Consider the following 15,199-nt stretch of genomic DNA (forward strand, 5'->3'; position numbering starts at 1 on the left):
TTTTAGCACAAAATTCTTGTATATTTTAATTCATTTTTATTTTTTTTTATTTCCAGAAATATGAGAAACCAAAGTTTGTACAGTGTTTAGCCTTTCTAGCAAATGGTGATGTACTTGCTGGAGATTCCGGTGGAGTCATGTTAATATGGAGTAAAACTCCTGTAGAATCTACAGCCGGTAAAGGAGTGAAAGGTATGTCTCATTGCACAGGTGTGTGCATGGATAATCCCAGTAATTTAACTTGGATAGGCTAGGCCAGCAATAATAATATCACACCTGCGCTTCTATATGAGTAATACTGCTACTGCTGGTGGGTTCAACTAGATGTTGTAACCAGTGTGGTGAAGATAATTAAATTTGCACTTCAGAGTTCCAGCATATTGAAGAGTACTAGCGTGTGGGTGTGACGATTGAAAGGTTATCTGGAATGTTTCAAGCTTTCCTCTCCACCACTCCTAATATTTTAATTGCTTCTAAATCTCTGCTTGGCATTCAGCTTAATGTCTCAATGATTATTCTGAAAGCTTAAGCAATTATTTGTAGCCATAATAGCACTGAGTCATTAGGTGTTTTCTCTGCTCTTAATTTCATTAATATGCCTGGCACACGCTTAAATGGTTCTCATGGAAATGCTGAGTAGAACTGTACCTGATGGAACATAACAGGAGATTAGTTCAGTTACCTAGTACACAACTATGATGGCTGCTTTGGGGGAAATTAGATGGGGTGTCCCGTATATACCACTGATCATTAGAGCAGTCTGGAAGGGGGAGCACATACTCCTAATTTCTCCTTCATCCACTAGGGGCCACTGGAGTGCAGATACAATAGGGAAATAGTAGGCAGTAACTGGGAGCTGGCACTTTAAATTTATAACCATGTGACTAGCTCCTCCCCTACTATGTCCCCCCTCCAAGCCAGTCTTATTTTAGTGCCCCAGGGAACTGGTTCACTTGGGTTTTCTCTGAAGAATTTTTCTTTTTTCTTTATTGTTTTTATTTTTCTTACTTACACTCACAGTCTGGCAGCTTTGCCACTGCCAGTCTGCACCGCGGGAGCTGCCGGCGGGGTCCCATCGCAGCTGCGTGCGGCTCGGGATGGGCCCCGGCTGAAGGAGACTCTAAGCTCTCTGGAGCTGGCCGGACACCGCTGCGTGCGGCGAGTGTCGGGGCCGCTCTGTCGGCGGAAGATTCCGGCAGCACGGCAGCGGTAAGTATACGTGGCCGGACACCGCTGCGTGCGGCGCGTGTTGGGGCCACTCCATCGACAGAGGTTGGACACCGCTGCGTGCGGCGCGTGTCGGGGCCACTCCATCGAGACAGCGGTGAGTACAATCTCTCCCCCTGCAGATTGGTGTATAATTTTACATTGCTAAGGATGCCTTTCAGTGATTACTGTAGATGTGCTCTTAATAGCAGGGCGCTCACCTCAGCTCCCCTCTAATAAAAACCCTGTCTGGTGTGTATCAGGAGGCGCCTTTACTAGTTTGAAATTGGCGCCATTGAGGGGGGCGGAGCTTCAGCCCGCTCTGTACAGCGGGCTCAGCGTTCCCCGGCCGCGGCATACATTGCCGGCGGGGGATACAGAGCGCTCCCCGCTTCATTTTCTCTAAAGCGGGTTAGTTTGAATTTTGGCGCCGAAATGGGGGGGCGGAGCTAACTCCCGCTCTGTACAGCAGGCTCAGCGCTTCCCGCTCCCCGGCAGCTGCAGCATGCCGCTCACCGCTTCACATTTCACCGCCCTCCAGCCGCTGACGGATCCTTCCCCTAGACGCATCATGCCTGGAGGTACTGTGCATGATGCTTCACTATTACGCTACAGTTAATGAGGAGGGGGGAGGATATTAATTTCACTTTACAGCGGGCTCCCCGGCCGCGGCTCACAGCGTTCTATTACAGAGGTTTCTCTCCCTGCAGGGGAGACCTCTGCCCGGCATTTCATAGTCTATAGGTCAGGGAGCCTGCTCTATAACAGGAGCTGTGGCTCAGCTTATTAATGTTAAACTCTAGTTTGCACAGGGCTAATAGCAGAGCATATTAAGCAGAACCCAGGTTCAGATCTCATCCTGGAATATGTATTTATCTACCCTATTGGGTTCACTTATGTATGTATGTGTATATATATATATATATACGCACACGTGTATAGGGTGTATATATGTATGTATATGCAATACCATATATAGTGAGAATACAAACACTTCTGCGATGTTTTATAATAACAGCACAGACCTGGGTTCACATTTCCAAGGGTAGCACGGATGGTGTTATCGTTAGCGTTGCGGCCTCGCAGCGCGGGGGTCATGGGTTCAATTCCAACAGTGGCCCTATCTGTGTGGAGTTTGTGTGTTCTCCCAGTGCTTGCATGGGTTTAAACAGAGCTCTGGCCATATAACATTTTCCCCCGGCTTTTCTCGCAGGCGGGCCGCCATTTCGGGAAACCTGCGGAGCCTCCGAGAAATGTGTTGCAGTACACTGCATACACGGGTGTTGCTTTCCCTTTATTATTCCTTAGTTTCACTTGGTAATAATGCTATTTGTAATTTGGGGGACTGTGTGTGGCATCAGACAAATAGCCGCTGTGGCTCAGTAGCGGGGACATATGAAAAAAAAAAAAAAAAAGAACAGAAACCTCAAGTGGAGCTCTCATAACCTAGTGGCTAAAACTCCTGTCCCGCAGCGCAGCTCTACCGGTTCAAGTCTCCGCTGCTTCAGAATGTTTATTTGAAATGTATCTGTCACTGCACGTTATAGTGCAGAAATTACATAGGGCTACGCTTCTTTAACCCACCTTTTCTCTTTTTGTTTGTCTCACCTGGGAAAGTCAGAGAAATCCCTCTTAGGTGTGAATTATGCGGTGGAGCCATCTGCTTAGCCCTCCACGCAGCTGCAGGACGCTCCTGTTTGAACAGCTCAGCTTATGCAGGTAATGTCACTGTTAACCAGAGACCTTGTACGTCATTTCTCCTCTCCAGGTTTCTAAAAGAACCTTGCTAACCTTCCATGTTACACGATTCTGCGGTTGAGAGGCCTCTCTTTAAGGAGGCGAGAGATGTCCAGAATTCTGATGGTGTCTGTTTTCGGTGGAGTCTGAACCAGTGTCTCAGGATATCGAGGCGCATTGTACAGCAGTTCGTCTGAGGCTGCAGGTAAAGGAGTCGGAACTAGAAACTTCTGGTCCCTCGGGGTTCGACGCCAATGAAGAAATGACAGCGTCTTGTTCAGTTTCGGATGAGCTGGGCATGCTCCGGTAGGCAGCCTGCAGACACCCGAATACACAATTTCAGGTATCAAACAATGTTTGTTTTCCTATCCTTTCCCCGCAGACAGCAGGAAACGATATCAGAACCTCTCCAAGGTATACCCCTCAATGTATCGCCGGTCCAACAAGCTGCCGTTTTCCGGGGGCAACATTGCTGAGGGATCCACCTGAGAGACGTATGCGACAGCAGGGGTTCTACCTTGTCCGGAGCAGGTAGGTTGTGGAACAATTGTCCTCTAGGTTACAGGATGATTTGCATCAGGATCAACTGATTCTTTGGGACAGATCAGAGTCACGATTCTGCTTTATATTCTTTTGAGGTCTCCACGTCTGTATACTCGGAGCCTGCATTTTCGCTTGGGCTGTCTTAACCCGACGACCTCTGGGGTTGCGACAGTGACAGGCGAACAGGGAATCCTAATGGGCAGCAGGTTCACGGGAAGGAACTTCCTGCATGATTTCTCGGACCATTGGGGGTAGGTCCACTTTTCTTTCCCCTACTGCTACTCCAGCTCCAAGACGGACCTTTACCGGTCTTTCCTTTAGATCTTGCCGTGCCCTTTCCAGGTTTCGAGTCCATGACAGTGGCAGTATCTCCGTCACCAAGGGATCTCCAGGTAAAAGGCTGAAGCAGAGGTTCAGCATCCTCGGACCAGTCTGATTGTAGGTCCTCCAACACACCCACCGCAGGTCGGACCTTCCTACCACCTGGGAGGTCCCAGGGTGGGCGCAGGTCTGTGATCTTTCTGGGAGACCTGGGTATGCTTGGGCGGTTACAGACTCTATTTTGGAGTACAACCGTCTCAGGGATCCCTCACCATGGGTCGGCCGGTTTACGATGACAAGAGAGTTATACTGCAGGCAGCGCTTCAGATGCTTCTGACCGCAAGGGTGCTGATCCGTTTTCACACTTCATTGGAATCGGGGCATTTTCTCAGGCCTTTGTTTTTCTTTTCCCGTGCCGAAGTCAGTTGGCTCAGCCAGGCCTGTTCTGGCCTTAGAATCCTTTCAGTAAAAAAAAAAAAAAAAAAGGTTTTACGCATCCTTTGTTTTCAGGGATGCCTGTTTACTGATTTCCTTTGGGTTTCCTCATCTGGTTTTTCTCAGATTCATAGTACAAAATACTCCTTTCACTGTCAGACCTTTCAATTCGGTCTCTCTTCCGCTCCCACCGTGTTCATGAAGATCACAGGATGGCTATTTTTCAAAGGGCAGGAGTGACGTTTGTTCCCTAATTGGACAATCAATTGCTGGAAACCCACTCTGCAGATTAGGTTGCTTCTGAATATCCAGAGGATCCAGGATCTTCTGATTCGACACTGATCCCATTGATTCTCCTTGTAGACGGTTCTCAACTCAGTCCGTCAGAGGATTTTTCCTTCCTCGGGACAAGTTCCTCCTCTCTTCAGCCAAGTTGCGGCGCTGAGAGAGGTCGCCTACATTCCCCTCTGAGCAGAGGACAACAATCTGAATTCCTGGTCAAACCGCCAGGTCAGGCACCCGGGTGAGTGGACACTCCCCGGAGTTTTGTCAGCTGGTCCGCGGTTGGCGGAGATTTCGGATCGACCTCATGGTGTTCCGTCTGACAATTCAACCCTTTACTACTCTCGGACGTCAGATCTGGTGACAGTGGCTGAACATGCCCTCACGGCTCCTTGGAGTTTCGGGTTAGTCTATCTTTCCTCCTTTTCTATTTCTACCTCACTTTCTGCAACACATGAAGGGAGAATGCGCGCTAGTCCTCCCGGTGACTCCGGTTTGGCCGCGCATGACTTGAAGATCCACCCTGCACCTGTTGTCAGTAGAGGAGCCTTAGCTCCTACCTCTTCGGGACTGTCTACTTCAACAGGGTCCTTTTCTTTGTTCAGTCTTACACTGGTTTCGTTTAACGACGTGACTGTTCACGAGACCTCAGAAGTGAGGAGTTCCCTAGTTCGGTTATACCTACTGGGCCCCGATTTCGGAAGTCGGTTACCTCTTCTCGCTTTTGCCACTTTTGGAGACTTTATGTGGCTTAGTGTGGATGACAAGGGTTTTCCCCTTTTGGTTTTTCATTTAGCCGTCTTCTTTGGTTTCTCCGGGTGGTTTGCTCGGCTGCGCTTCGACTAGGTTGACCTGAATTTCAGGTCTCTGCTCTTTCGGTTTTCTTCCAAAGGAAATTAGCCTGGCGGCCGTAAGTTCGGGCTATCTTTCAGGAAGTACTCTATTGGCAATCCCCCTTTCGAATAGGGTTACGGCTGAGCTTCGTACTCACCTGGCATTCCTTCTAGGGGTGATGTCCACTTTTCATATAAATCTGACACTTGTGTTTTCGGCCTTCTTTGGATGTTGTCAGGGCTCGCCGACTCTCTACAGAGGTCTTCGGCTATTCGACAAATTGTTTTCTTCTTTGTTCTGTACGATGCTCCTGTCCTAAATGGCCGTGGTCCCAGCATAAGTTGGGCCGTTGGATACATCTGACCATCAGACAGTCTTATTTGGCGGTTGCTCAAGAGCCTCCGTTTTCCATTTCGGCGCGCTCTGGGGGATCTTCGGGGGCGGCCGCCCACAGGGTTTCCATGAATGCTTTATGTTGCGATACCGCTTAGTCGGGTCATCATACGTCGATCACGTTTTACGGACTTGACTTTTTTGCAGCCTCTGTGTCACAGGTTGGCCGAGAAGTTTTGCAGGACTCTCAGCGCTCTCCCTCCCGTCTTGGGAGCTCTGGGACGTCCCCATTGTATCTGCACTCCAGTGGCCCCTAGTGGATGAAGGAGAAATCGGGATTTTGGTACTTACCGATAAATACCTTTCTCCGATTCCACAGGGGCCACTGGATGCCCACCCAGCGCTGTTTCCTCCTTCTACAATTATCGGGTTGCATGTCACTGTGTGACTGCACGTTTGTTCCTATTACCCTATCACTATGTTTCCAGGTTTCCTTGGTATTATCCTGTTTTAGTTGACTTAGCGATCCTCCTCTACTTTGACGTTGGTCTTTTCCAGCTCTTCTCGGGCACAGTTTTAACTAGACTGGCTTGGAGGGGGGACATAGTAGGGGAGGAGCTAGTCACATGGTTATAAATTTAAAGTGCCAGCTCCCAGTTACTGCCTACTATTTCCCCATTGTATCTGCACTCCAGTGGCCCCTGTGGAATCGGAGAAAGGGATTTATCGGTAAGTACCAAAATCCTGATATTTCTATTAGAAGTCCTGCATATGAAATTGGAGAGATGCCATTTGCAGCAGGCTGGGAGGAGGAAGTTCATTTGCTGGATGTTAGCTCTGTTGCTGGAACAGGTGAATAAGGGGTCATGACGATCAATGGAAACCTTCAATACATTCATTTAACTTCCTTTAAGGAAATACAGTGGGGAGAAGGAAGAGTTAACCCCAGATTACAATGTTTTATGGTATTTTATGGTTGTGTGTGTGTGTGTGTGTGTGTGTGTGTGTGTGTGTGTGTGTGTGTGTGTGTGTGTGTATGTTTATATATATATATATATATATATATATATATATATATATATATATTAGCAATTGAAGGCACTTTAGCTGTAATAACATTCAGTATTACAATTTCTTTATTAAAACAAGAACATTTTGTCATTAAGATTTGGCGGCTAGACCATTGTCTTACAACCAGCACTGTATCTGCATTAGGAATGCAATAGCTTAGGGCGCACAGATCAGAGAACTGAAAACCATTAGTCATTTCCAAAGGAATTTTCAGAATGCCAGTGCTTCCTGTTTTGCAGCGCAATCTTTCAAATCAAAACCTTGTAAAAGCCATTCAGAGGTGTTTGGCATTTCTTCCCAACTCTCTGTGGATTTCCTTTTCATTCTAATTTTAATTAAGAAATTGGCAAACAAAAATGCATTTCCCCCTGCAAGATATACATTGTTTTGGAATCTGAGGAAATTTACACAAATAGGTCTAGAGTCATATACAATAACACTGTACACTTTATGTTCTAAGTGGCCTGATCAGGAAATGGATTTAGTGTTAATTCTAGCACCATGCACCTGTCACAACCCGTGCAGTTCCTCTTTCATGTCTGGGGTGTCGTGCTCTGCTCTGGTGCTTCTAGCACACTGCTCTGTATCTCCGTGCTGGTGGGTAAAGCAGATTGTTCTTAATTTTGCACAATATATTTAAATTGCATATTACTGTTTCTTTTTTTAAATAGAAAATGGATGTATGATTGAAAACAGAAGGATGTGGCAGTTTATATGCAACAGAAACACTTGTATATAGAGTATAAAGAGGTACATGTGTATTTTCAGGTGTCTACCAAATAAGTAAACAAATCAAAGCTCATGATGGCAGCGTGTTCACACTGTGTCAAATGCGGAGTGGGATGCTGCTTACTGGCGGCGGGAAGGATCGGAGAGTGATTATGTGGGATCACAACCTTAACCCAGAGAGGGAGATTGAGGTAAGACCAGATCACATGTTTATTGGTGCGGATCACATGTGTACATGTGCAAGCTGCGCATTGGTATTCCTTGAGTGTTAAGGCAGTGAGCATGATCAAGGCAGTGGTTTTCTGTCTGCTGGAAAGTACTATATACAAGATGTCTTCATGCATAATGCATTATCCAAGTGAGACAACCCAGTTTCCATGTTTCAACATCTTATTCATATTTAAATGAAAGCCTTTAAGGACTGCACTTGTACTGGGATTGCAGGGCCATAATTGTAAGCTTTTGGTAACCCATTCCGTGTCCTACAGTTAGTGCTCCCACTTCGACATTTGCACAAGTTTACGTGCTGACATTAGAGATATCGGACCTTTGCAGAATACAAGTGACAGCTTTCGGCATTTACTGTACCAGTGCAGCATTTGTCAGTATGCTAGTTGTGTCACCATAGAATTATTCTGAGCAAACTGTACCATGTACTTTCCAGGAGACTCCACTTCTGCTTGCAGTTTATCTGGTTGGACATAAGATCTTAGAGCAGTGTTTCTCAACCTTGGTCACGAAGGCACACTAACAGGCCAGGTTTTAAGGATAGCCATACTTGAGCACGGGTGCCTTAATTAGTACCTTAGCTTTTTGTTTTTTTAAATTTAACCATCTGTTCCCGAGCTATCTTTAAAACACTGGACTGTTAGAGTGCCTTGAAGAGAGAGGATGGGGAACCCTGTTAAAGAGGAACATTGTGTGGCATTTATTTACTTATTGCCATTACTTTATATAGGGCACATATACTACATAGTGCTTTACCGAGTATTTATTCATTTACACCAGGGGGACACACCCGGTTTTTCTGTGTCAGAAGCCAGTTAACCTACCAGTATGTGTTTGATTTATGGAATGAAACTTGAGGACTTGGAGGAGACCCATGCAAACATAGGGAGTACATACAAACTCCATACGTACGGGTCTGATTGTAATCGAATCCACAATCTCAGTACTGTTAGGCAGCATTGCTAACCACTGTTTTGCCCTCTGACGTTTCCAATTAAATGCCATTAGCAACTTTTCAAAACTACTCTCAGATTTAAGCGTTGTAATATCTGGTTATTATGCGTAACAGCACAATTGTGTTTATAGCGCTATTGGCCTATATGACATGTTTAAATATAAAACCAAAATAGAAGAAATGTAAACTTTTTTTTCAGATACTTTTGTTTATTTATTGCCAGAATGCAACTTCTTTCAACCATTACATAAGCACTCTTTTACCCGAAGATTACATTGTTTGTAATCATAAGAAGCTTTTCTCCTAATTGGTAAATGACCTAGTTGTAGAGTTTGGAAATTACTTTTAGGAAGTCACCCTAAGCCCCAGCTTAAATGTGGACATATTCCCACAGAGTTTTATGTTTTCAATCAGTGTCACATGCCTTTCATTTAATAATTTTCTGCTGTATGACTGCTGTGTGCAATCAGTGATATCGGTTGCATAACCGCTCTTTAAACGACAGGACCATTTTTTCTTTTATTTTGATGATCTATCCCACAGGTATAGTGATTGCAAGGAGCCCGCAGAGCAGTTTTATTTTTATAGCAATGTTAATGTACTGAAGCATTTTCTCATTAATTGTAGTGTAAACATATTACAGGGTTTTGTTTTGACAATAATTGCTTTTGGTATAATAAAGTAAGAAACTGACTGCTTAGTAATGTGTTTTTTTTCATGCGATAGAAAACCAGCAGATGCATTCTGCAAAGTGTTTAATACAGTAACTGAATAATAGCATACTGTGCAATGAGTACATTACACTGATGTACAGTATCCAGATGTTAGAATTTAAAACAAACGTGTAGTATAAGTTAAAGCATATATGTGGACTGGTAAATAATGACTGTCAACTGAGGGCTTCCTATTTTTTTATTTTTTTTATAACTGTTAGTTTGACCTCCTTTTTTTTACCTAAAAACTGTTTTACATCCATAAATAAATGTCTTAATATGATAATCTAAAATAGACTCCATACTAAATCTTGTATAAACCAGTATTTGTCCTATTAATGTTTACATACGGTATCCCCCTTTTATATGATAGGTGCTTATTCTAAATTCACATATGCAATAGACCAGAGGTAGGCAACCTGTTGCACTCCAGCTGCTGTGGAACTATACCTCCCAGCATGCCCTGCTACAGTTTCAGCATACCCTAACAGCAGAACTGTGCAGGGCATGCTTGGAGGTGTAGTTCCACAGTAGCTGGAGTGCCACAAATTGCCTAGTATAGTTACGTGCCCACTTTACTATTGGGGGCTTTGTAGTCCCATCATCACTAATTGGGGTCGTGCCCATTTGACGGAGTCACTAATGGGGGCATGCCCAGTTAACTGCATCGTGAATGGGGGGGTGTCCAACTATCGGCGTCACTAACAGGGGCGTGCCCATCACTTACGAGGGTGCTGCACATCACCCAAGCTCTCCCCTTAATGTGAATAGATGCTGTGTGCATGCGCACAGCAACTATTCACGCGGCTTCAGCACGGCAACGCCAGGCTGTTTTAGAAGGGCACTGCTAAAAGGGCAGGGCACAGCCACTACTAAAACAGCCATGCGTGAAGACTAGACTTCAGAGATCATTCATTTGTATCATTACAGCCTTTCATATCCTCTCTGAATCATTGTTACTTCTACCTCAGTTGACTACTTCGGTGGCCAACAAAACCTATATCCTGAAGTGATTGTGAGCAGATCATAACGCCCCAGGTCTCTTAGAAAATGTGCACCGTCATTTTGAATACACCCTTTGTTGTAAACACAGGAACCGAGAACTGCTCAACCAAAGCTAGTTTAAGTTTCAAATAATTTGTTAGTCTGTGATCATATTGTGCAATATGTGCTCCATTTTCTTTTAATTCTTTTTGCCATGTTTTTATTATAAGAAATTGATTTTTATTTTTAAATAGCGTAATACTCTTTACCAGTTATACCACTTTCAGACATAAGACCCAGGAATGTCCCTGCTCAGACCCGGGTTTTTCACCTCGGCAAAATCCCTGGGTTTTGCTTGAGAACCCCTTTCACACTACACTGGAGTCCCAGTGAATTCTCCCTACAGTAAATACTCTACAACTCCCTCACATTCTCCTACACGGTCTACATTCTCTCCAGTAACCCTCAATACAATCTCCCTGGTACTCCGGCTGCTTCTACATGCTGCAGCACAGATACCAGCAGGATGCCATGCCCCTTCCAGGCAGCCTCGCATGGCCTGTCAGAGGCTTCTAGGTGCAACCCGGTAGTAAATTCCAATATCGCACCATTCACACTTAACCCGGGTTGTCAACCTGGGACGTAAGTCCCAGGAAAAACCTTTGTCAATAGCAGGGGCGCCGACCTGGGATGTGTTCCTGGGTTGGTGCCTTTCAGACATAAACGAGACCCAGGTAGTTCGGCTGAGCACTGGCAAAAGCCTGGGATTCTCGCTATGTCTGAAAAAGCCTAACTGGCCTTTAACAAGAAGCTGTTAACAGGTTCTATATATCACTCCTATACATCTATAACAATGCAAAGACCTGTGACCATACACATCAGAAATATAAGCATCTAATACCGTGAAAGAACAGTATGGCCTTCTTTAAATATAGAGTTCAGTGTTTCATAATGTACTTTACGTCTGCATTCCAGTTCGGTAAACTGTTCATATATTTAATTTTTTTTTACTGTAATGTTGCATGATGTCTGAAAAAGTGCCTTTTAGTTTAATTTTCAGTAGAAATTTTTCTAAATTCTTAAGCGTTTTGTTACTTTTGCTAAGGCTTGTAACACGCCTTTCTCATTAATAAGTAGTCTCCTATTTGCATAAATATTTGAGTTGTGTTATTTAATAGGATTGGAGTATACAAAACAATAATAAACTATCTTTCTGACCATTCTTATACGTATATAATAAAATGTGAATGCAGTATTAGCAGCTTTAGGAGTCTGGATGTCCTCTATTAATTCAGAACTTTTTAACTAAAACTACAGTGTTTGGAATGCGTTGCCCTAGTGGTCTTTCTAGAACTGATGCATTGTATTTTTTCTGTATTTATGGGCCAGGTACCAGATCAGTATGGCACCATTCGAGCTGTAGCTGAGGGCAAAGCTGACCAGTTTTTAATTGGCACCTCTCGGAATTTTGTTTTACGAGGCACATTTAATGATGGTTTCCAAGTGGAAGTTCAGGTAAGTGTATATCAAGTTTCTTCTTGCAGATGGTGCTTTCTTTAATAGGTTAATTAACACCTCTAAAGCAACAATAAAGTGATTACATACTTTTTATATAGGGTCATACGGATGAGTTGTGGGGTCTGGCAACACACCCATTTAAAGATCTGCTGTTAACATGTGCTCAAGACAAGCAGGTCTGTTTGTGGAACTCTGTGGACCACACACTCGAGTGGACCAGACTTCTAGATGTAAGTAGCTGTATTACAATTTCATGTTCACATGCACTTGCAGCTAAAACCGTTGAATCTTCTACCCAGTTTAGCTAGATCTAGTAAGATTATATTTATACTATTGCTAGACAGTGTCCTGTTGTAATGGTTTGCATTTGTTGTAGAAACTATTTAACAGTATTCAAGGTTCCCATCCATATTTCAGTATTTTATAATAAAAATGTCAGTGTCATGTTTGCGAAATATTAAGCAGCCCATGTGCAGGTAGATACATTAGCTCAGTATTTTGCAATCTTATTGGACAGATGTGGTCACTCAGAACCCAGGCAGGGTGACAAATCAGTTAGCCAATCAGTGCACATACTGGCAGATCACTGTCATCTAGTAAAAGGAATGCTTGTTAACACCTAATCTTTGCTACATCTTCACCTCCTGTACCATAATTTGTGTCCATTTTGTGCACAACTTTTGGCTCCCGGTTCACAATGAAATCAAAGCTGTAGGTTTTCTGTGACACCTTTTATGTTTTGTGCAGGAACCTGGACACTGTGCGGACTTCCATCCAAGTGGGATAGTCGTAGCTATCGGAACACATTCTGGAAGGTAATATCTGAAGAGATTATGTATACAGTTTTGATCACTGGTATACTGTATCATGTTTGAGGTGTGACCACAGTATTCTCTGCAGGTGTTCATTGTTTTCATAGGGCACCTGTAGTGCGGTATTTGTGGATTGGCAAACAGAATCTAGCCTGCATTGTAAATGGGGGATTTTAACCCATGAATAAAGTACCAGCATACACAAAGGCATTCATAGTGAACTTGAAAAGACCATGGACACACTGTGTCCATGTTTTTTCCAGTATAAGGATGCTTTTGTGTACAGAACAGCACCTTCTTTACAATGTATATTAACTGTGTTTCTGTAAAGTTGAGGCATGAAATAAACAGTGTATATAACTAAAAAAAAAAATCCACCTTTAAATGTTTAACATAACTATTCCTTAAGGGTTTCTCTTTCACATTGAAATCCTCACCTACAGTACAGTAGCTGCTGTATTTTTACGTACAATCTTGCTTCCACCAGTGACGTGCGGTGGGGTGAGGCAGAGCCTTTCCTGTCATACTTAAGTTTAACCAGAATTTTGACTGAATAAAATATATGAAAAATACTGATAATTTGTTTGAAATATCTTCTTTGCATTATTCTAATAATTTTTATAGCCCAAACTGTGGAGTAAAAAGTCTATGGCAGGTGAGGCAGTGCCTCACCTATGTATCCTTTCCACACATCTCTAATTAAAACTCTCCAGATTTCCAGGCGTTTATAATGCTGCACCTGTGTATAATGCCCAGATGTACCCTTTGGCTCATATATTGCTTGTAAATCTGGCTCTGGGGTTAGCCAGTACCTCCTGAGCCATTTACCCTGGCTTCCACTGCCCATGTCGTTTTGGTGGCACCTTGTTTTCTGAAATCCCCAGCTCAGAAAGCTCTATCAGACCAATAATGGCAGAGGGAATGGGCAGACTTTTAGTGCTTGCAATGTGACAGACAAGAATTACTCTTAGGTAACTTATTATACTACTAATTCAGGGGAATGTATGTAACCAAAATAAATGGCTAGCTACTGTAGTAATTGCAATTTAGTAAACCTTCCATGTAGGTCATTTAACATGTAATTGTTACAAAAAGGTGCATGTCCTTTATGATTCGGTTTCTGTTGTACTAATTTCATCTTTATAACACACTTTTTTTTTTAATCTTTTTTTTATTGTATTGTTTTTTTTCCTTACATTTTTTTCTTTCTTTTTATCCGTATTTAGATGGTTTGTCCTGGATGCAGAGACGAGAGATCTTGTTTCAATACACACAGATGGTAATGAGCAGCTTTCAGTGATGCGATACTCAGTTGGTAAGTGTTGATTCTTAAAAGCAATCAAATGAATGTTTGAGTAACATCATGTCCAGGTCACTTTCTCCAGCTCTACAGTGTTCCCAAAACATTTGCTTTAGAACTGCAGCCACCATCTGGCAGAGTATAGAGTTGGGAATGAAATGCCTTATGTAGACTTATGTTGTCTCAGATATTAGCTTACTCTTTTCTGCTTGAAATTGAGCGTAATAACATAATGTACAGTGACTTCTATTATGTGTCTCTCTTTCTGTAAACTACCATCATTTTGTGAAAGTGCACCCCATGTGCTCTCATTTATTACAAACCTGGATTGATAAATAAACTTACCTATTATAACCATGCGTTTACAGTACACAATTTACAGAGCTCACTGCATAACCCTTTCACCCGGTACAAACTTCCAACTTTATTTTACTAGTGCCATAGGGGTATATTCAATTAAGGTTGAAACTGCCGTCTTGTCGAAAAGACGGCAGTTTTCGACTTTTTCAGGTCGGAAGGGGTTCCGATCTATTCAGTCCCCAGCATTTTTATTCGACAAGTCGGGGAATTCGACTTGTCGAATAGTACGTGAATTGGCGGTATAGCTGCCAGTTCACGTGCTTCTGAGGGAAACGGGGCCAAATTCAACAGGTTTTGGCGCCGTTTACGACCATCTCAGTTCGACTTTTAAAAAAATCAAACGGAGAGGGGGGAGAGCCGCGGGCAGACGGCGGACAGCAGCGCTACAGCACAGCACTGCAGGAGGATGTGGCAGAGCTGCTGCTTACGGCAGCGTCCACTCGGCTCCAGCAAGTGAGTGGGTGGACGCTGCCATGTGGTCTGGCGGCTGTGCCACATCCTCCTGCAGCGCTGCAGTCCCTCGCCTACCCACGGCTCCCCCCCCCCCCCTTCCCCCTCTCCGGTCCCTCATCTCAATTCAACTTTTTGAAAGTCGAATTTAGATGGGCATTGAATAGCCCTTGTCTGATCCTTTCCGACAAATGCATGTCGGAATGGATCCGACCTCAAGTGAATATACCCCATAATCTAGCACGGATGATTTAGTAGTCACCTATCTCATCCGTACGTTTACCCCAAGGAGCTGCATTACCGAAGAGAAGGTGGAAGTTCCACAGCAGTACCTGGCAGAAGGGATCATTTTAGGGAGTGCATATTTTCTAGCTGCCAGTCTACATAT

At 43.8% G+C, this 15,199-nt stretch overlaps 1 protein-coding gene across 6 annotated transcripts in view; it reads left to right on the forward strand.

Annotated features, from left to right (window-relative positions):
- The window catches only part of EML4 (EMAP like 4), a 351,793-nt gene that overhangs the window by 310,302 nt on the left and 26,292 nt on the right, over positions 1-15,199 (forward strand). For all 6 annotated transcript variants that reach the window (XM_063918316.1, XM_063918317.1, XM_063918321.1 and 3 more), the window contains 6 exons: positions 57-192; positions 7,531-7,682; positions 11,761-11,886; positions 11,988-12,119; positions 12,637-12,704; positions 13,928-14,016. In XM_063918316.1, the coding sequence (XP_063774386.1) occupies positions 57-192; positions 7,531-7,682; positions 11,761-11,886; positions 11,988-12,119; positions 12,637-12,704; positions 13,928-14,016 (703 nt within the window). The remainder of the gene's footprint in view (positions 1-56; positions 193-7,530; positions 7,683-11,760; positions 11,887-11,987; positions 12,120-12,636; positions 12,705-13,927; positions 14,017-15,199) is intronic.

This window comes from Pseudophryne corroboree, chromosome 4 (assembly GCF_028390025.1).
Source record: "Pseudophryne corroboree isolate aPseCor3 chromosome 4, aPseCor3.hap2, whole genome shotgun sequence".
Lineage (NCBI taxonomy): Eukaryota > Metazoa > Chordata > Amphibia > Anura > Myobatrachidae > Pseudophryne > Pseudophryne corroboree.